The sequence below is a fragment of the Leiobunum rupestre genome, chromosome 5 (genome assembly GCF_980474605.1).
Source record: "Leiobunum rupestre chromosome 5, qqLeiRupe1.1.hap1, whole genome shotgun sequence".
NCBI classification, from domain to species: domain Eukaryota; kingdom Metazoa; phylum Arthropoda; class Arachnida; order Opiliones; family Sclerosomatidae; genus Leiobunum; species Leiobunum rupestre.
Window position 1 is genome coordinate 60,432,251 of NC_143388.1, and position 21,566 is coordinate 60,453,816.

At 36.6% G+C, this 21,566-nt stretch overlaps 3 protein-coding genes and 1 pseudogene across 4 annotated transcripts; 2 read left to right on the top strand and 2 right to left on the bottom strand.

Moving 5' to 3' along the window:
* Positions 1 to 15: 15 nt before the first annotated feature.
* Positions 16 to 6,115, top strand: LOC149945498 (vascular endothelial growth factor receptor 2-like). The gene is made up of 10 exons (XM_090175289.1): positions 16 to 150; positions 219 to 471; positions 533 to 652; positions 2,578 to 2,770; positions 2,842 to 3,061; positions 3,144 to 3,266; positions 3,326 to 3,396; positions 3,461 to 3,601; positions 3,670 to 3,775; positions 5,013 to 6,115. Exons 1-10 carry the CDS (start codon positions 16 to 18, stop codon positions 5,475 to 5,477), a joined length of 1,827 nt encoding a protein of 608 aa, XP_090031415.1. The 3' UTR covers positions 5,478 to 6,115.
* A 699-nt stretch (positions 6,116 to 6,814) lies between these two features.
* LOC149945499 (uncharacterized) lies at positions 6,815 to 7,325 on the bottom strand (annotated as a pseudogene).
* Positions 7,326 to 16,196: 8,871 nt separating this feature from the next.
* Positions 16,197 to 21,502, top strand: Spt20 (transcription factor Spt20 homolog). 2 transcript variants are annotated; one of them, XM_090174779.1, is made up of 8 exons: positions 16,197 to 16,323; positions 19,798 to 19,836; positions 19,903 to 19,969; positions 20,027 to 20,368; positions 20,434 to 20,781; positions 20,846 to 20,959; positions 21,029 to 21,180; positions 21,242 to 21,502. In XM_090174779.1, exons 2-8 carry the CDS (start codon positions 19,817 to 19,819, stop codon positions 21,408 to 21,410), a joined length of 1,212 nt encoding a protein of 403 aa, XP_090030905.1. In that variant the 5' UTR covers positions 16,197 to 16,323; positions 19,798 to 19,816; the 3' UTR covers positions 21,411 to 21,502. The 2 variants fall into 2 exon arrangements, with proteins under 2 accessions (XP_090030905.1, XP_090030906.1); XM_090174780.1 differs by lacking the exon at positions 16,197 to 16,323 and adding an exon at positions 19,634 to 19,739.
* On the bottom strand, positions 16,233 to 19,726 carry LOC149945501 (centrosomal protein of 120 kDa-like). The gene is made up of 2 exons (XM_090174778.1): positions 19,569 to 19,726; positions 16,233 to 19,449 (listed from the first exon to the last, which is right to left on the bottom strand). Exon 2 carries the CDS (start codon positions 19,395 to 19,397, stop codon positions 16,425 to 16,427), a length of 2,973 nt encoding a protein of 990 aa, XP_090030904.1. The 5' UTR covers positions 19,398 to 19,449; positions 19,569 to 19,726; the 3' UTR covers positions 16,233 to 16,424.
* Positions 21,503 to 21,566: the final 64 nt, after the last annotated feature.

Here is a 21,566-nt window from a genome sequence, read left to right on the forward strand (position 1 = left end):
GGTGTGGGAGAACGGATGTTCAATGTCTACGTAAAAGATAACGAATCTGCTCCGACTGAGACAAAGGCCTTGGCCGTTGTTTTGACCATTATAATAATAATATTCCTGGTCGTTGTATTTTGTTGGATACGACGCGTACGCAAAGAACGAGTACGTCTTTAGTTCACGAGTTTTCTTGTGGATTTCAATTTCTATGAAAGGCGTCTTTTTCTGATTAGGAAGAGAAAGCTGAATTGAAAGCCTTGTGTCAGGAGTTATTCAACAAAGGCGAAATCGAACGGTTAAACCATAACTTGGCGTTGGACGACCAGGTTGAACTGTTGCCTTACGATCATAGTTTTGAATTCCCCAAAGAGAGGTTGAAGATGGGTTCAATCCTCGGTCAAGGCGCCTTTGGGAGGGTTATTGAAGCAGAAGCTATTGGTCTGGAAGGTGAAGGTAGCACCACAGTCGCTGTCAAGATGCTGAAAGGTAAGTGACATATTGAAACGTCAAATTGCAAGAATCAGCTAACGTAAATGTCAACTTTCAGAAAGAGCCGATAAAGGTCAACGAAAAGCGTTGGTAGCCGAATTGAAGATCCTGATTCACTTGGGCAAGCATTTAAATATCGTTAATTTACTCGGAGCTGTCACCAAGAATATGATGAAAGGTAATTTATCTTTCTGCTTTCCAGTGGCGTAGCTATCATAGGCCTGGGAGGTGCGGTGCACCAGGGCCCCATAGCTCAGGGGGGCCCCAAAGCCTAGGCTATACTGTGGAAAAATTCGGGAAATGCACGTATTTACGTTACATAAATACTTCGACGCTTCGTCATGCCGAATATGTACACTGTCCTAGTCCGAACCTAAATTTGGTGATAAACGATGCCGTGCGTGGTTGTGTGGAAATACAGAACTTTTTCGGAACTATTCAAGACCTGTATAATTTTTTTAGTAATAGCATTAAGCGTTGGGGTCTGTTATCGAATTTCACTAGCGAATCAGAAAAGAGCTTGAAAAAATTAAATCCTACCAGAGGGTCCAGCAGGCTTAGCACGTTATGTGCAGTGAAACTTCTTTTTTTCGATATTATCAAAGCATTGTCAGAAATAATCCTTGAAAGTCACAGTGAAGACGAACGGGTTGAAGCAGAAAATATTAAAACAAAAATGTTCAACTTCGAATTTTTGTTACTCTGCGAATTCATGCACCGTGTATTAAACGACATTAGCTATGTTTCAAAAAATTTCCAAAAATGTGAAATCGATTTGGACGAGGCATGTAGAGCTTTAGAAGGCGCTCGAATTAAATTGAACAGTTTCAGAAATGACTTCGAATCATTATAATGCCAGGCCAATGAAACTGCAGCAAATATATTGATCCCCAATTTCAAGTAAAACGGGAGAAAAAGTTAAAAAAACATTTTGACGAATTAGCTTCTGACCACCGATTCGAAAAAGGGAAGATATTTTTAAAGTGACCATTTTCAATAATGTGTTAGACATTTTGATATCTCGAGTAGAGCGGCGTTTTTTATTGGTATGAGAGAAATATGTATCACATATGATTTTCTAACGCCAAAAGTTTTATTACAAAAATGTGATAAATTTCAGTTAAAAAATTCTGATATAATAGGACCAAATTTTTCGCTTCAATTTCTCAATGTCTACCGGAATTAACCGAAGCGTGGACTGTTCAACAACAGGGCCCCAGAGGTCCTACAATTCCTATAAAATCCTATATTTTCAAAAATGTCCTATTTCATCCTATATTTTTGGCAAAATCCCCCGAAAGTCCTATAAAATCCTATAATTTTGATATTTGGCCCATTTCAAATCCCGCCACTCACGTCGTCAGTTAAATTGCTAGATTTAGATATAGGATAAATTCCACGAAGTCATTCTTAACTACATGTATACTTCTTTTGTTATTGTTAACTAATATATTTTTGTGATAAAATGGTTAAATCGTTTCTATTTTTTTAGTGAAAATCGAAGATTTATTTCTCTAAATATAGATTTTGTTTTTAAATGCATAAAGTTAGTAAATCCAATCATTTTGTAAAAATTGTCCTAAAAAGTTAGAAATATAATCCTATTTTTCCTATAAAAATTAGGATTTGGGCGGGGGCCCTGCAACAATTATTAAGTGTAATTATAACGAAATTTGGAGTTCTTGAATGTGACGTTACAGAAGTGTTTACTGCAATGTTATTATTTCACACTATACCTGTAACTTCTGCAACAGCTGAAAGATCTTTCAGCAAATTAAAAATAATTAAAAGTTATTTGCGGAATAGTCAGGGACAAAATCGGCTTTGCCATTTACCATTAATAGCAATCGAGAACAAGGCTGCATCAAAAGTAAATTTGAACGAAGTGATTGATAATTTTTCAAACATTAAAGCGCGCAAAAGATTGTAAGTTTTCGTTTAAAAATTTTTTAAATTAAAGATTTTTCAATATCTATTTTTTTTGAAACATTGGTTAGGGGACCCATTTGTTTTTTGCACTGGGGCCCCTTGCCCTTTAGCTACGCCACTGCTGCTTTCGTTGTTTTATCGACACTGAGCCTTAATTAAAGCCTATTGTTACAGGGGAGTTGTTGGTGATGGTTGAATTCTGCCGATATGGAAATCTGCGCGCCTACCTGCTCAAAAGAAAACATAGATTTATCAATCAATTGGACCATGTAACCGGTCTTATTGATCTGAATTTGGCCCTTTTACCAAGGTCACCCGTTCGAGCGCAGTTAGCTGCCAACCAGGGACTTAAAAATCCCATTTATCGGTGAATATTTAAAAGAATTATCTTTACTGAGCACCATAATTTACACTTAACATTTAATTTAAAAAACAAAGATTGAATTGTCCTAATTTGATGGACGTAAATGACTCTGGGAACAGTTACAATGTGTCCGTGGTTCCTAGTAGCCCCAGTACCACGGATGCTAAGTATGTCCCTTTAACGTGGCTTCTGGACAATGACGATGATGATTTATGCCAACCCGTTACAACTTGCGATCTGCTTTGCTACGCTTTCCAAGTGGCCAGAGGAATGCAGTATCTCGCTTCCAGAAGGGTAAAGAACGAATGATTGGTCGATTTGAGCAGAGTCTTCCTCGTGTTTCTTCTTCATTTAAATGTTCAAACTCTTTCCGCAGCTGCTGCATCGGGACTTGGCGGCCAGAAACGTTCTATTGGCTGACGACAATGTGGTGAAAATTTGTGATTTTGGATTAGCTAAAGATTGCTACAATTACGGCGCTTATATAATGCAAGGGAAGGTAAGTATTAATTAATTATTTCGTTTATGGTTGTGGTTTTTAAAAAATTACAATCAAAGGGACTCTTACCTGTAAAGTGGATGGCCTTGGAATCGATCTCTGATAAAGTGTTCACTATTAAAAGCGACGTGTACGTATTGAGTTCTTTCGAAGATCTAAATTACAAGTGGTATAATAATCTTTTCAAATGATAGCTGGTCGTTTGGGATATTGCTGTGGGAATTTTTCACCTTGGGTTGTGACCCGTATCCCGGAGTGGATCTGGATGAAGAGTTCTTCAATAGACTGAAGGGAGGGTACCGAATGGATAAGCCCGACTACGCGCCCAGTAATGTGTAAGCATGAGACCCTTTTTAGAGCCGACTGTTACACAATTCAATGTACTTATTCGTGATCGAATTAGATACCGCATCATGCTCCACTGTTGGAACTCCGATCCTGAAAACCGACCGGACTTTGAGACATTGGGGGACTTTTTTGGGGATTTTCTTCAAGCAAGTGTTAAAGAGGTAAGTCTGACAGTTAGTTGAAATACTTGAGGTTAGCTAGTTAAGTGTGCAGTGACGTCAGTTAGTTAAGTGTGCAGTGACGTCAGTTAGTTAAGTGTGCAGTGACGTCAAATTGGCGTAATACCCAAAACGATCGGCGTGAGTAGGGGAAAAAATACATAACCAAAAATCAATTACCACGCGCCAGTTTTAATCCTTGGTAAGGCTCCCAACGCCCTCACTATGTCGACTTAAAAAAGACAGCTTATTATGTATAATGACTTACATTGTTAGTGTAAAGTTGATCAAAATGTATGTTCACTTTAGAAACGGCTCTCAGTAATAATAATTTCCGGTAATTCCTCTTACTATGCTCTCATAAGCATCTGAAAGTAAATCCCGATAGCAACTGATAATTACGTGTTACAAACATAACTCGTCAATTTTTCAACATTTTGTACTGTGTTATCACAAGTTGATGAACTTAATTGTCGTCAATGTTTACATTTTTAAGCGTTATATTTTCTTAACGCGGACTAGAAGAATCCAGTGGTGTCACAAAAGCCTAACTCATGGTGTCACCCTGGGATCATACTATTAAACTATATAGCAATAGCAATAAGGTAAAAAAATATTTTAATGAGAGTATCACCCCTTCGGACACGCGGTGCAGTCGGCACCACTAGCACCCTGAAAGGACCTCTAACCTGGGGTGCGTCAAAATTCTAAGAAGGAATTCTTCTCTTGAGAAGAGTTCTTCGTGAGAATTTTTCTCCCCGTGAGAACTCGCTAAAAAGCGTCAAATGTAAAAAGATTCTTCTAAAGATGGCGGCTTACGATAATCCCACGAACGTAGTAAACTAAGCCTTTGGCAATAAATATTATTTTTACACGATTTCACGACAATATATAACGGAAGAAAACATTTTATTTATAATTTAAAAGGAAGATTTCATCGGAAATTAATTTAACATTCTGTATTCTCTGAAATTTATTTTCGACCACAAAATTATCATGTGTATTTTCTTCAGCATCAAGTAAACTGTGAGAAGGACCGACAAAAGTTTGAGAAGTGAGAATTATCACAATCAACGGAAGAATTGTTAGAATTTTAAGGCGCCCCAGGGGTACATGTAGTATGCTGAAAATATGGGGCGAAACGTATGAAAAATGTATCTTACATTACTAATGCAGTGCCATAATGTATATTCAAAAACGTATAGTTAATATTTTGTTGTTAAAAATTTCATTACCGCAGTCTTACCTGGAACTTGACAACCAATACGCGAAAATGAACTCGTTACGCAAACCAATTGATTACTTAGCCATAAGCGAGACCACTTTCCTCAACACGAGCCACGACGACAGGCAAGTCCAATTTGTAAACTACGACATTGTAAATCACGTTCGTCCCGTCGAGAACGAACCAGCACCGTCGAACCCCACGTTGGCCGTGCCCAGTATCCAACTAGAGCCCATCGACATCCATAACAAGATCCTGAAGCATAATGGAAAACCTGGTCCAAAGATCCCGGATTTAGGAAGCGACAACTCGAAGCGAGAAACCAAGAGTTTGTTGAGACAGCGGAATGGCAAAGAGTCCTTGGGGTCCAATACCTCCAGCGGATATCTTTCGGATTTGGACACGAATGCCGAAGCTAACGAACCACCATATTACAATTCAGTCATGGCGGAAGAGGAAATAGGGATCGAAGTTTGTTAGGTAACGCTACCACTTGTAACAGTTCAAAAGAATTCATTATCATAACGGTAATATTTAGTGTAGGGAGCTGTTGGCTCGCGTGGCATGAAGGGCTTGCCACGACCCTCCCACGCATTTTAACCCGGCCACCTGTTTAAAGGCATTATAAGTCGCTTGATGACTTAGGCCTAAGATGGTACCTAGCAGATTATTATTATTTATTATTAAAAATGCGGATCTCAGAAGAAACAAAGCTGACGGCGACTGATTATTGGTAGTCTTGACAACAAGTATTTATAACATTGGTATTTTCCGGGGTTTTAAAACAAAAAAAACGTGCCGTCTGCTTACAGGACCTCTAACTCGGTGACAGCACTAACGGCGAACGTTCTTCTTAGATTCGCATTACTCTTTTATCTCAATTTGGAGCCAAAGACGATCAAATGACACTTCCTTAACTTCCATTTCGCATATAAACAGTGAATATGCGTATTTCGACACGCGTTGGAAGTTACGTAATTCGTGTCACAGCCCTTACAAGGTTTCAATAACTAAAAAACCTTCATGTCATACTGACAAGTTATTATGTGACATATCCCAACCGTATGTAGCAGCTTCGAGAATATATTTATCTCAAGTCAATGCTTGTTCAGCAATCAAAATACCTGTTTTGTTCAATATTGTTTTTTGTTATTTGTCATTCTTAATTTTTTACGAGTATTCATGTATTAATTCAAGTACTCGTGAAAGCAAAATTTAATTTAAATAATAAAATATTGCTTTATTTGATTTAATTTGAATCATCATTTATAGAGACAACGATTTCGAAATTTTTTTGCTCTACATTATGAGGACTACGGGACTAGTAGGCCCATTTACTTTTATACCCTAACAAGACGCAAACTGAGTCAGTGTTAGCCACAACCCTACCACGTGGTATAAATTATCATAGAACCTTTTCTAGATCCTGAATCCGAACTGAGTAGTATATTAACGTCCTTGGCAGCATTATATTTTGGGATGGCCATATTTTAGACACTAGGGTGCTCTGAACTAAACAATGATTGCCCAATAGCTCTGAAAATCAGTCCTGTGATAATGTTTATGATAACACTTTAACTATTAAAACCTTTCACGATAAATCCACAATCTTGGTGTGCATAACATAATTACAGAAAAAAACTAATGCTTTTAAAAATGTATTTAGAAAATATTTCGTTTATTTCCACCAGAAAATTAAAACGTATTAATAATTTTACGATACGATGACCAAATAAAAATAATATTTAAACAAATTAAATTAACGCAACATAACAACGAAAAGTAATTGAGTTAGTACATAGCCCAATATCCAGAGATTACTTTGAAGCCAACAAGGCCACGAATTCCGAGTAATTGATTTGACCATCGCCCTTCACGTCCGCTTCCTTGAAAAACTCTTCAACTTCGTCCTCAGTGAGACATTCTCCTAAGGTGGTAATGACGTGACGTAACTCGTCCACGCTGATCAAGCCAGTTCCGTTTTCGTCGAAAAACCGGAAGGCCGTCAACACTTCCTCCTCAATGTCACTCTTTTTCGCTTGGCGCGACATCATGGTTAGGAACTCTGTAAAGTCGACGGTGCCTTGGCCAACAGCGTCCAAATTGGACACCATGTCCCCGAGCTCGGTCTCGGTAGGGTTCTTTCCCAAGCATCTCATGACCATGCCGATTTTCTTGTTGGTGATCTGACCGTCACCGTCCTTGTCGAACAGGGCAAAGGCTTCTTTGTACAGCGAAATCTGTTCTTCGGTCAACTGGTCAGCCATGGTAATGATTATAAATTTTCACGCAAAATGGAGAGAGATGAAACACAACTTAACGTTTATACGAAAATAAGATAACGGATATTTACTTTCTATATATACAAAAATTGCGCTTAAAACACGAAGACACGCCTTTTTTTAGTCACATTTATCAAAATTTAACCGCGGTAGACAGCTAGAATAGGAATTAGCGTAAAAAAATAAAAAACGTAGACAAAATATCTATGGTTTAAATGAAATTCGTTTGAATAAAAGTAATCAGGTGATTGAAAAGGGGAAGAAAATATAGCTACATTGATGGACGAGCACTCATGTTGATATTTAACGAAGATTGATAATTTATGTAATTTTTTAACAATTTGAAAAAAAATTTAATCATAAACTTTATTCTTCATAGGACTTGAAAAAAATTCAATTTCGAATATTTTGAAAATTTTTAATCATAAACTTTATTCTTCATAGGACTTGAAAAAAATTCAATTTCGAATATTTTGAAAATTTTTAATCATAAACTTTATTCTTCATAGGACTTCAAAAAAATTCAATTTTGAATATTTTGAAAAATAAAATAATTGTAGTATAATAAAACTTAAAATTATTTATTTTTAAATGTTTTCTTTAAATAATAGAGATATAACGAAAAAGCAAAGCAAAAAGAGTAAAATATATTTAAGATCAAAACCACCGAAATAGAAGTAATATCAGAAAAACTGTTGGGAGAGTATAGTTTTTACCTCTCCGAGGGGACAAAGTCCCCTAGGAGGGGTTATACAATCACCGTGTCTGTCTGTCAGGCCTGCGAACGCGTTCGCATTTTCGGGGCAAAGGGTAATCACTGCGTACCCAATTTCTTAGAATCAGGGAAAAGGTTTTTCCAAAAGCGCCCTCTTTTTGTCATTGGGTGTAGTATAATTTTTTAATCGGCCGGGATTCGAACCCGAGGCTCTTGAACGACAGGTGAGCGTTCTACCGCAGAACCACAGATACAGTTACTCTTCACTGAAAATTAAAAACTCTTCCGAGGAGAGGTATATTTTGGCAAGCTTGCCAACTTGTATTAAATGCCAATTAGTAACCCTGATTTTTGAGTACTAAGCCACGAATTATTTCCACCATAAGTAACATATTACAAATAAGTATGTCAATTGTTCTTTTTGGCTTAAATAGAGCCACCTAGTGACGTGAGAAACTCGACTCCAAACTGCTGGATTTTCGTCTGCTACATGCTCGTCTCCTTTCAGTATAACAGAGGCCTAATATTTTAGAACTAGATCGGTGGATTCTTGAGCATTCTTAATAAAGTATGAAATTGATTATTTACTGTGTTATTAAATTTTAAGAGTAATTGTATATTTTCCTAACTGAAATGGCAGACTTTGTAAAAATTAAATTGAGTTAGAGACTAGTCATTATAACGGGGAACTAATTTGACAAATTTTTATATTTATGAGGCTGGTTTTCGGAAGATATTATACTAATCTAAAATCACCAGTGATATTGAGAATAATGGGAAGTAATTTTCCAACCAACTTAACTCCATCTCCTCCAAACGGAACAGCACAGAGAGGTCTTTACAGTAACGAAGCGAGGCTCAAATACTAAACAAGATGTCACGGACATTTAAGCTCACATAATGCCCCGATGTATTAACTATATTTTAAATATTAAATTTAAATTTGAACAAATTTCCAATCGTCTTGGTCGTTGACTTAACAAACCCAAGAGGAATTTTATCGAAAAAGAATTTTTCGAGTTACCTGGTTTTGGAAATAAGGTAGCAAAACACGAACACGATAATTTAAATTGATTTCCAAACAAACCGAATTTTACGAGGTACCTGGTTTTGGAAATGAAGTAGCGACACGCAAACGAAATTGTTTGAAACTAGATGGCACCTGTATCAATTGTTACGAAATTCAAATATCACAACGCGTACGCGGGTCGGTTGGATCCCGCGAATTGCCTAGAAATTTCACTTAAAATTAAAATTAGTTAACGCAACCGAATACGTAGTTCAGAAATAATCAGTACTAACTAAAAATATAATTTACCCTGTCCCACCAAGGAACATTATTACATAGTTATAATTTTTATTACGTTACTTATGATTAAACCATTGAGTTGGGAATATTAATTTAGAGGTCCAATCAAAACGTCGGATTTTAGTATTTCGCGACACAAGTTTTTAAAAAGTAAGAATACTGCCGTCTGCTCCCAAATGACGAGAAAACTTTATCATTCTAGCCGTGGCGCCGTCTATCTCTCAATGGTTCGTTCAAATAAGACGCGTTTTCCGGGTCATAAAATAACGTTTTCTCGTCATTTTAGAGGAGACCAACTGGTCTACGTGACCACTTAAATAATTCAAGAGTTGGGAGTCACTGGCTAAATAGACCAGTTTAGAAATAAACCTTATTTCCAAGCCTGATTCTGGCTCCCATCCTCGCAGCCTTTGGAGCTTAAATTCAAGTTTGCTATATCGTATAACCTTAAATGCCCCTTAAATGCAGGCGAACTTTCTCCACAAAAGCTGTGAGGATGGTACCAGGGATTAATGCCATGCTGAAATATTCTTAGTCACTTCAATACATTCTTGACGTTACTTATGGTAACACTCAATTTAACACAGGGGCGGCTCAAGGGCCGGGCAACCCGGGCAACTGCCCGGGGCGCCGGTTTGAGAGGGGCGCCGAAATTGAGTTGTGCGCCTTTTTGGTTTACCAAGAATTGGATTTGTTTATAAAATTTTTAATGAAAGCATAACATAATTTGAAAAATCTTTAGCTACTTAGAAATACAAACCGTTTTCCCAACCAAAATGTCCAGCATCGTCGATGAACTTTTTTGCGACTATTTATTTTACAATAGTAAATAAACCACAAAATTACGGTGCATATTTCTGACGGATAAAGCATTTTCCTGGTATTTTCATTATAAACCAGGGTATATAATATGAAGAAGAAAAAGTGGTTGGGCGATACTACAAGAATAGAAGTGTGTCATAATTTTTAGAAGGGTGTACCTAGCAACAGGGGCCATACCACCGGAGGCCTATCATCATAGTGCCCTGCGCCAGCGTCCCAAAGCCCGGACAGGTGACAAATCCAGCATGGGTAGTAGCGAGGGGCTAGCCAGTAAGAATTTGCCTGTACACCAATTACGTAATCATTAATGAGTGCAGAACGATTACGATGAGTTTACAGGCAACCCAAATCTTTAAAATTGTTACAGATGAGTAATTGAGTACGGGATAATTCCAATGAATACGCGTGATTACAGATGATTTCGCGCTATTACAAATGATTACACGTGATTTCGTAATGATTACGGGTGATTACAGATGAGTACGAAGATTACAAATGATTACGGGATTACGAATGAGTACAAAAGATTACAGAAGATTACGTAATCATTACAGTTAGGGTGTACACCGATTACGGGAAGTGGTTAGCCCCTCGGGTAGTAGTACCCTACTACTGATGGTCGCACCTTTTACGCAAACCACTCAACCCAGCAGAAGGTGCAGCAATGGGTGGACCAGTTCTCACAGTCACTTCGCACACAGCCGTGGGATTTAGAGTAGATGCTATAGCAACTCCAGCCGACACCCTACCTACGTAGGTAAAGAGCTCCTAAAGGGGAACGACGGGAATACAGCGGTCCACATAACCCGGCACAGCTGGCACCGGAGATCCCGGTGTGACTCCAAAAGGCCTGGAAACAGGACCACCGTGCCCTCATACGGAGGCCCGCCGCCCCACAGCAGGCTACCCAATCCGCCAAGGCGGCCAGGTTGCACGGACCCTCTCCGTTAGCCTGAGCCGAAGCTCAGTTTACAGCCAAACCTGGCCAAAGTCGGAGGTGGAGAAAGGACCATTTGATCAGAGCTAACATTTCCCAGTGCACCACCGCCCTTATGGGTTACAAGAGCCGGACCCCGACTCCCCGGTTAAGCCACCAGTTATTACACACTCTAACCTATTTAGGGCCACAAGAATAGAATGAAGCCCAAAATAATACAGTACTTCAATGTACTTGCTTGCTATTTCGTTACGTTTATCCAGCTTTATGATAAATAAACTAGCAGGCCATCTCCAAGAATTCTATTTGTTTCTTAGGCTATAACGAACCTGCATTTAATATTCTAAAATGCATTTAAATCGTTTTCGATGGCTAGTTCCAAAGCAGTCCATCGGTACGATTTAAGGGGGAAGACTACAGTGGCCATTGTCTACTTAGTACTTCCGCGCTATTTCAAGCTGAACTCTTTTAATTTTGTATTCTAACTTATAAAATTAATATTTAATTGTAGAACAGCCTTTTGTTTAGTGCTTAAAATAATTTTGACAATTTTAAATTTAAAAGTAATTAAGGTATTACGTTTTAATTCAGACCCCCGTAGCTAAACAAGTTGGGCAAGCGCCCAAACTACCCTTTAGTTAGGACCTTATATCTCGTTAACTATTAATATTAGAATTATCAAAATTATTTTAAGAACTAGAGGAAGGTTCAGCTTAATAATAAAAATATAATTCAATTATGTAATCGTTAAAATAGAAACGTTCAGCTTGAACGAAGAAGAGGCTTTTACTGTATTCTTCCCCCTTAATCTGTCATGTGTCCGTGGTTACAGTTAGTCATTTCTATTTTACGCGCACGCGCAGAAAGCCATTTATTAGTTTCAGTTAGATAGATATTAATTAGAGTCACGTTGAATTGAATTAAGATTATATAAAAAGGAAATTAAGATAAGCCGTTGAAGCAGAAAAGAAAGCGACAGCTTTAAAAAAGTTCATAAGTGTAGGCCTTAATAAATGCCGCCAAATAGGGAACTTACACTCCGTAGCTTTGGCTGTGGCCGCCATGTTGGGTAAAAAAAAATTTCAATAGGAAAAAGCATGGGTGACGTCGTGAGACGTAGAACTGTTAGCTCCCTATACTGTTTTAATTAATTTGTTAAAGCAATTAATGTAAGGAATAAAAGAATTAAGTTTACTAAGAACAACCCGTGAGTTTAAAATAGAAATATCCATTATTTTATCTTTAACTCACGGGTTCTTCGTAAACTTAATTCTTTTATTTCAAGTATATAAACCGTGATACTATTCACTGTATTCAGTATGGACATTATAATTAATGTACTTAAGGTATACTGGTCTGGCCACCTTACCTAGTGTTTCAAGCTCCATGTAAAATGACCATGTACCATAAGGCATTAAATATGTTTACACAAAGTATTTAGAAAGTGATTAAAGGGAATATTTATATTATGAAAACGGTAAATTTATAACATGGACATGGTAATGTTTTTACGGGGGGGGGGGGGTAGTTTAATTTAGTTTAAAATAAGAGGGGCGCCAAAAATCCCCCTTGCCCGGGTGTATAAAATTTCTTGAGCCGGCCCTGATTTAACATTTTAAACGATACTCTGTTATGTTACTTATGATAAGGACACGCGAAGTAATGTTTCGGCTTTCGGCGGCTTGGATGGATTGCGCCAGAGGGAGACACTATTTCGCCAATGATCATACTTTTTTCATAACGTTACTTATGGTGTCACTCAATTTATATGTTATGGAAACACTCAATTTATATGCGGGTGCTCGTATACGCTGTCCAAAAAAACCTTATTTCTAATAAAAATTAAGTTACGCAATTCCAAATCTAAGTTAAATTTAGCTCCAGCTATTCAAAAATATAACTTTCATCAGCTGCTTTCATGAAAATTTGAGGAACGTTATGTAAAGTTTTACACGAAAATGGAGGTCCGTAAGATACCCCCAAAACTTCGCTTAAAATTATTATTTACTGATATAACCGAAGAGATTAGTAAAAATGGTGCTGACCTAAACCAAAATATATTTTTTAACGTTATAGTATTTTGAATAAAATATCGAATGCACAAATAGTCCAGTAACTTTAGGATTTCACTTCGGAAAAAATGCCCCCGGGCTGAATTTTTGCATACACCTTTATTTAGTGTCTATAAACGTTGTGTCAAAAGTCCCCATCATTAAGGTGTATGGAACTTTTTTTTGGCGGGAAAATGCCCGTCAAAAATGGTTTTTCACCAATATCTTCGTGATTATTACTTTTACAGCTATACTGTCAATTACAAAATTAATGCTGAGCACGTTTTCGACAAGAATGGTCTTATTTGAATTTAGCGTCTGAGCAGTCGTTTCTGCGCAATCGCAGTGCCAATGTTTTTAGTACGGCTTCCATGTTTTTTTTGTGGAAAAAAATATGCCATACCTAAAACTTGGAGGAATAAAACAAGTATACAGGAGTTGCGGAGAGCTGCGAAATCGGTTTCGTCAGTGACCGTGAACTCGCGCAAGACGGAGGGGTTCAAACGCGACTAGCGCCAACTGCATACGGAATTTTGCAACTATTCTCATTTTATAGCATTGTTTTCGCGTCGTCTGGTTTGTTTTGAAACCTTTCTAAATTCCTTGCGCCTTTTTCCAAAATGACTCGTATTTGTTTGGAGGAATAAAACAAACCAGACGACGCGAAAACAATGCTATAAAATGAGAATAGTTTCAAAATTCCGTATGCAGTTGGCGCTAGTCGCGTTTGAACCCCTCCGTCTCGCGCGAGTTCACGGTCACTGACGAAACCGATTTCGCAGCTCTCCGCAACTCCTGTATACTTGTTTTATTCCTCCAAGCCTAAAAATTTCACAATCGAAAGAGGTTATGGTCTTATAGAACCTCCGCAAAGTCCTAAAGTCTGCAGTGCCAACCATTGAGTTGGGAATATTAATCTAGAGGTCCAATCAAAACGTCGGATTTCAGTATTTCGCGAAACAAGTTTTTAAAAATAAGAATACTGTCGTCTGCTCCCATCGGCGTCCCAAATGACGAGAAAACGTTATCATTCTACCCGTGGCGCCGTCTATCTCTCAATGGTTCGTTCAAATAAGACGCGTTTTCAAGCAAAAAGATTTTTTATCTTGAAAATAATGGATGGCGTCACGAGTCATATGACAACGTTTGCTCGTCATTTTAGAGCAGACGGCACATTCGTATTTTTCAAAAACTTGTTTCGCGGGGAGCAGATTTGATTGGATCTCTAGATTAATATTCCCAACTCAATGGTGCCAACTTTCACCGCCATCTTGGAAAATAACCGCCATTTTATAATCGCTTATAATTCAAAAATTATTTACCCAAACTCAACATATGAGGTGTCATTCTTCTTCAAATTGTCTTATTCATCTTTATAAGCTCTTAAAAGGTTGATTGTATCAAAAGGTCAAAGGTCACTAGCTAAAAAAGTTAAAATATCTTTAAATTATAACGAAAAACGGTATATTTCTTACATATTGCTTATTAATTAAAACTTCTAATATATTTCAAAGTAGCCCTGTTGCTCTGGAGAAGGTCAAAGTTTAATTGGATTAAATTGATTAAGTATTTATTTTAATATTAAATAATAACTGATACCCCACCCTTCGTTTTCTAATAAAAAACATCCTTGGTTTAACGCCAATTTCGAATGAAAAATGTTCTGAGTGGAATTCTAAGTCAAAATGTTGCGCTTTGTTCGAAAAAAATTGTTTCAAGACTGCCCGACTTGACATTCAACCACCAGGGGGCATTCTAGGTCGTTACGACCACGGCACATGAAAACCAATTTTATAAAAATAAAGTAAATATCAAATATTAATTAATAAAAACATTAATAAATTAATGTAGAAAGATTAAAAAACGACCACTCTTGCATAGTAAAATTTAAAAATGTTTTATTAAAAGACACGACTAGTTTCGCTGCCGTTCGGTCGCATCATCAGGTGCGATGTGCATCTGATCATGGGCCAATAAAAGATTTCATGAAATCTTTTATTGGCCCATGATCTGATGATGCTACCGAACGGCAGCGAAACAAGCCGTGTCTTTTAATAAAACATTTTTAAATTTTACTATGCAAGAGGGTTCGTTTTTTTAATCTTTCTATATTTTAATGCTTAGGTTTATTTTTACCATATTAATAAATACATAAATTAAAAAGTAAATAAAACACAAATAAATAGATATGATAAATTAATGTTCTTAAAATTTATCGTTTTTTAAACTTATTATTCTTCGCTTTGAGCTTCTTGTTCTTCGATTTCATTTTCTTCTTTTAATTAATTTTGTAATTGACAGTATAGAGCTCTGTAAAAGTAATAATAACGAAGATATTGGTGAAAAACCATTTTTGCCGGGCATTTTCCCGCCAAAAAAAAGTTCCATACACCCCAATGATGGGGACTTTTGACACAACGTTTATAAACACTAAATAAAGGTGTATGCAAAAATTCAGCCCGGAGGCATTGTTTCCGAAGTTTGGTCGATTTTTTTCCTAAAAGCGAAAAGAGGAAAAGCAGTAAATTGGGCAAATTCCCAACACTACTTCTTGGGCTCAGATTTAAAAACATTATATTGGGATGCCGAGGCCGGTAAATGTAGCGTCGAACTAGATATCGTTCCAATAGGCGATATAATAAAGTAACGTGGCCTTTATGTTGTTTTTATGGGAAAGGCCACCTTCCACTATATGCTTCCATTAGCTTTCCCACCAAAGAGCCTATGAATTCATCCGTAGGCTTTAACTGTACTATTTCGTTATCCCATTTTAACAAGTTGAGCAAGCATATCTGACTTTATAATATCGCCTATTTATTATCCTTACTGGTAAAGAGTTATGTACGACACAGCGGCATCGGCCGACACTGTACCTGAAACCAATACACACAAATCCCTTGGATTGTGTGTAGAAACGTCCCGAGATCCCCTAGCGGTAATATAGGGAAATATCACTCCGTAGCTTTGAGCATGGCCGCCATTGTGGGGGGAAATTTTTTATCAATAGGAAAAAGTACGGGTGACGTAGTGGCACGTCATACTGTAAACTCCCTATACTTCGGGTATCTCAAAATCAACCTCAAATGGCGTTACCCCTTTCAAAAATACTTTAAGAAATAATAATTTAAAAAATCCCAAGTTTTATTTATGAAAGTTTAAAACATTCGTGAAATAAAGGGTCAGAAGTAAAAACCTCTGGTAGAAGTACAGGTAATATAAATTGTATTTTAAAATTTCATTTTCACAATCGTAAAAATAAATTAAAATAATTGTTGTTTGTCAAGTAAAATAAAATTTAAGGCGAGTTTCAACTAGTTAGGTTTAGCAGCCTTGTTCTGATACTCTTTGATATACTTATCTAATGTCTTAATTACATTATCGTCCTTTGAATGAAGTCCAGAGGCTAACAATATTTCTTTTTCACTAATTAAACCGTCGAGATAGGTCACAGGATCTTTCGATGATATTGCACTGCTGATTGTAGAATCCGGAACTTCAATCACAAAATTGGCCCCATTACGAAGTTCATAGTTTGGGATTAGATTTTGAGCGTTGACATTAGTTTCTTCCTTGGATTGACTGCCTGCTGAAAAATTTTGCTTCATTTGAAGGACAGCGTCTTTAATTTCGTCCAATTTCTGTTTATCAGTGGCCACTCTTTTCTCTTCTCGCTGGGCAGTGGCCTTCAGTCGATCCTTTTCTAGTTCTTTTATTTTCCTATGATGCTCATTCTTTTCAACGGTGTTTAGCTGTTGTTGTAAAAGAGATATTTGTCTCAACGCTTTGCCCCATTGTTCTTTATACCTTGTTTTGCTCGCAATGGCCACTTCTAGTTTTTTCTTTAGATCATTTTTCTCAGCTTGGATCACCGTCATATTGGCTTGTAATTCGTATTCTGGAAGACTGTTGAGTTTGTTTTGAACTGCTTGTATAATATTTTCCTTTTCCAATAACTTTCCCTCTTGTATGGTGAACTTCTCTTGAAATTTTTTATAATCGTGTTCTAGATTTTTAAATTTTTCTTTCTCTAGTTCAATTCTATAATCACACTCTGTTTTTATTCTTCGAATGTTGTCCTTTGCTTCATACTCAGTCTTAGAAACTTTACCGAAAAACTCCCTAATGTTTTGTTCAAGCTCACTTTCTTTGGCTGATATTTGTCGTTCCCTTAGTTCCACATCAGCTAGGGCTCTTTTTAATTTATCCTCCAATTGTTGGTTTTCCTTGACACTTTTGCGAAGATAGACTTCTCGATCTGAGTCTCTTTTCTTCCACTCAGCAGTCAATGCTTGAAGGTGTTCAGCTTCGCGTTCTTTAAGTTTTTGACGATATAATACTTCCTGTTTTTCCTTCCATAGCTCCAATTCTAAAGCAGTTTTGTAAACATCCCTCGCAGTTAATACTTTTGGCTTTGTTATATCTTGCATACCAAGGTCTGAGGTTATTTCTGGTGGATCTAGCATTTTATCGTCATCCAATTTATCATCAATCATCTCGGGATGTTTTTCCTCGTCAATCATAGCTGGACCTAAGTTATCCAAAGTCATTACTATGTATAATGTGCCCAGTTCATCCCCATTTAGTGAGATCATGGATAACTTCTTGGCCGAGGTACGTCGGGAGCCCAATCGTCCAGTGTCACTCGTGTAGTTTGCTTTTGGGGCTTTGTACAATGAGTCTAATGGAACTTTTCCTATTCCGACTAAACATTCCAGTTCTTTTCCATTGGCATTTGTAGCTTCAATTACTTCTAAAATTAACGGGATTTCCCTTAATGTTGAACTGAGTTTGGCTGGTGTCGTTATGAAGTTGAAGGCGCAATAACCGTGAGGGATAATAGTATCCTCAGTAGAAGTAACCATGACAGCAGGATGTGTAACTATTGGATCTGATGTTCCAAAAAATGGGTAGCTGTAGCGGAAAAAACATTTGATGGGTGTTACGCCATTCTCAAGTTTAAAACTCCTCAGATCAACTGTAAATGTGAATCTATGTGTGTTTAAGTCCTTCTCAGTGCTGAAAACATGTCTTTCTGGCAAATGTGACGTTTTTATGTGGGTGGAATCATCAACAGATATTGAGGTTTTGCTGTTTTCAATTTCACTAGATTTCTCAAATTCGGCACTGTATTCATCATCACTTAATTTTGATTTTGCGGATGTTTTTGGCGGTTTCTTGCGTGTTGATTCAGAACTAGTACTAGAATTGAAGTTTATCACAGAAAGGGCTTCATCCTTGCTTATGTGGAGGCTTTCTTGGTTTTCTTTTTGTAAGCTAATAGATATGCCAATGGCTGGTTGTTTCGACCCTTTAATCTTTGAATTTGACTGGGGAATTAGCTCATAAATTCCTTCAATGGGTTTGGGATTATCAAAGAAGTTTGGGCTTGCAAATGTCTCTAGAGTCAAGTTTGTAAAAGCCAAGGTAGTGCTGCCACCGAGCAACGTTATTTGGAAAAATTCTTCTTGTTTGAAGTATCTACTTAAGTATTCCGGATTTGACTTCAATCGAGCCGAAGCCCTCTCTACCGGAAAATTGGCATTTGTTAGGTTGTTAAATTTCTCAGTAAATACGTCATTTACAAACATTGAATAAAAAAATACGTATTCTTCGTAGGACTGCGAAAATGCAAAACTATCCAAATTTTCCGCAAATGCAAGAGTAACGGAGAAAACAAACTGTTCATTCAAAGAACTAACAGGTCCTATCTGATAATAACCTTCTTTTATGTTTAGAATGGGCTTCATTTTTTCTTCACTATCGAAAATAATCTGTATATTGGAGTTATCTCTGTCCTTAGTTTGTGAATGTGGACGTGATACTAGAGGTGGGTTTTTCTTAAAAGGTACTTGGACAGGTTCCATTTCAGTGGCTTTTTTTTTGTTAGAATCAACATATAACCTCATTGATAACTCTGGTCTGTGCTTTGAGAACTTGCTGTTTAGTAGCTTGTGCCATTTATATTCCATGGTATCATAAGAAGCTGATCGTAGATCCATAACTACATTTCCAATTACATCCTGTTTATTTGTGTTTGTGTTGATCATTATGCAATTGACTTTCAAGGGTGTTCTGTGAAGTCTGTTCAGTTGAAATGATTTTTTTGATAGCTCGAAAGCGAGTTCGTAGTCAAAACTTGGATTCGCCACTAGAGGCACGGAGTCAGTTGAAAGGCATTCATTGCCTAATTTGGCTTCCACAAAAATTTTTATATTAGGATCACGTTGAGGATTAAAATTTCGGCCATCCAGAACAGATAGCACCAACAGTAACGCGTCTTCCATTTTTAAGCAGCTTATATTTAAGGACCAATTCTCACAGCATACACTTGGCACCCTGCAATGATAAGAAAAGTTATTTCCATTGTGAGCATCAATTGATTTCCATGGCCCATTTCGATTTATACCAGTATTTAGTTAATAAACAAACCAATCATAACGAAAAAACATATTTACTTGATTATTTTTATTCATTTTCATCAGTTTACCGATTTTTATATGAAATATTTAGTTTCACGGCCTTTAACGGGTGAATAGATTTTGAAACGTAGACGGTAGCCGCGTATTTTTGTAGAGTTTCCTCATTAAACTGACAACCAACAGCCAGCGACATCTACCGGCGACCTCGTGATGGTTATCCTAAATTGTTTCCAATTCCTTATAATTTTTCCTTTTGTAATTTAAGTGAAAAAGTGGATGATTCAATGAAGCCTGAAACAAAATGGTACGTAATAATGTGCAAATAATTACTTTGTTAATGAGGTACTAAATATTTTTAAATGTTAACTAGGAAAACATTTCAAGATAAACTAGTTGCAGCATTCCACTCTGATAACACTCAGAATGATGATATTAAGGTAATTTCTCATGTTCATTAATATTACTGTACTTATTAATCAAACAATTTATTGTAGAACTTTCAACCTGGCTCACATTTACTTCAAAAAGTCATGGAAAAGGAAAAGCTAAATTGCATTGTGATAAACCTTTACCCAGGAAATGAGGGATACTCTTTAATGCTTAAAACCAAGTCAGGAAATTGCACAGAAACTATCAGAATGCCTTATGAGGAAGATGAAATCTTAAACTACGTAGACAATGAAGAGTTACCACCTTTATTAATTGATATTTTGGAGAAATCCCAAGCAAATGTATTTTACGGAGGCTGTGTTGTAGTTGAAGTTCGAGACTATAGACGGTCGTCTAACCCTTCCACGTACGACTACCGTCATGTTCTTTTAAAGCCATCAACACAGGTAATTTACTTATTTATATTAAAATTTTTAGTTATGATTATTATCTAATATGTCTCTCATTTTAGACAATATTAAGTGACGTAGCCTTGCTAACAAATGATGGCCAGAAATGGTCTCAGGATGAACGCCAAGCAGTTGAGGCGGCTTTACTATTGATATCATCAGAGCCTCTGTGTCTGGACCCATCAGTTTCAGTGGCAATTGCCGCTAACAGTTTTCATTATCACAAACAGAAATTAGCAACTGTTCCTTTGAAGAGGCTAGCCAAGAAACATTCTCAACCAGCAATAAACCGCAAAAGAAGATTCGAGCATTGTCCAGCCCCTGCCCATTTGAAATTGTATGACGTTTTGGCCAAACATAAGCGAAAGCTTCGCTCTCAAACATTGATGTCTTTAAAAATTAATAAAGATGTAAATTATTTTGTAAATTCAAAGAGATGAAAAGAATTCTATTAACATTTTTTTTTTAATTTAGAATATTGACTTTTGGAAGCAAAAAGACATTTATTTAGATCCACCTGAATCAGTCGATGTGTTTAAATATGCGAAGGAAATTGAGAAAACTGCTCCTTCTAAAGATAATTCTCTTGTAAAAATTGTTTATACCTAAAACGTTGTTTCTTTGGTATTGTTTTTCCTTGACATTTTAATTTTAAAGGTTTCCGTTGAAGAATATAAATTTGAAGCTGAAAGAGTAAATGGCAAAATTCAGATCACGAATGTTACAATCTATCAAAGACCAAGTGATGAACAATATTTGGGAGAGTTAACTATTAGACGTGAAAATCAAGAAAGTGGATCAAGTTGTTGGTAAGTTTACGTTATTTACATCAAACTTTTATTTAAGGTGTATATAATTTTTCTATTTTAGGTATACGTTGGGCCATCGTTCTGATGTTGACAAGTACATAAGCCAATGTATGGAGATTTTTACTGAAGAAGGACGAAAAAATGTTAAGATTACGCATCTGGTACCAGGAAAACCTGCAGAAATTACATTTACACCTAATGGAAGCACACCCGCAAACCCAATTGTTTAAATTTTAATTTTATAAAGTTTAATTGTGTAAATATGATATCTGTATAATTAATGTAAAGTTTTATTGTCTAATAATAATATCTGTAAATTTTTTATTATGCTCTTTTATTATTTAATATTATATTTTTATCCAAAAATAAATTAAATAATTAACGAT

Bases quoted from the DNA above. Each gene is read 5' to 3' on its own strand.
- LOC149945498 (XM_090175289.1), top strand. From the start codon at position 16: ATGTTCAATGTCTACGTAAAAGATAACGAATCTGCTCCGACTGAGACA. The intron at 151-218 runs GTACGTCTTTAG...TTTTCTGATTAG, and splicing joins GACGCGTACGCAAAGAACGA to GAAGAGAAAGCTGAATTGAA. The intron at 472-532 runs GTAAGTGACATA...GTCAACTTTCAG, and splicing joins CGCTGTCAAGATGCTGAAAG to AAAGAGCCGATAAAGGTCAA.
- LOC149945501 (XM_090174778.1), bottom strand. From the start codon at position 19,397: ATGGAAGACGCGTTACTGTTGGTGCTATCTGTTCTGGATGGCCGAAAT.
- Spt20 (XM_090174779.1), top strand. From the start codon at position 19,817: ATGAAGCCTGAAACAAAATG. The intron at 19,837-19,902 runs GTACGTAATAAT...AATGTTAACTAG, and splicing joins ATGAAGCCTGAAACAAAATG to GAAAACATTTCAAGATAAAC. The intron at 19,970-20,026 runs GTAATTTCTCAT...AATTTATTGTAG, and splicing joins CTCAGAATGATGATATTAAG to AACTTTCAACCTGGCTCACA.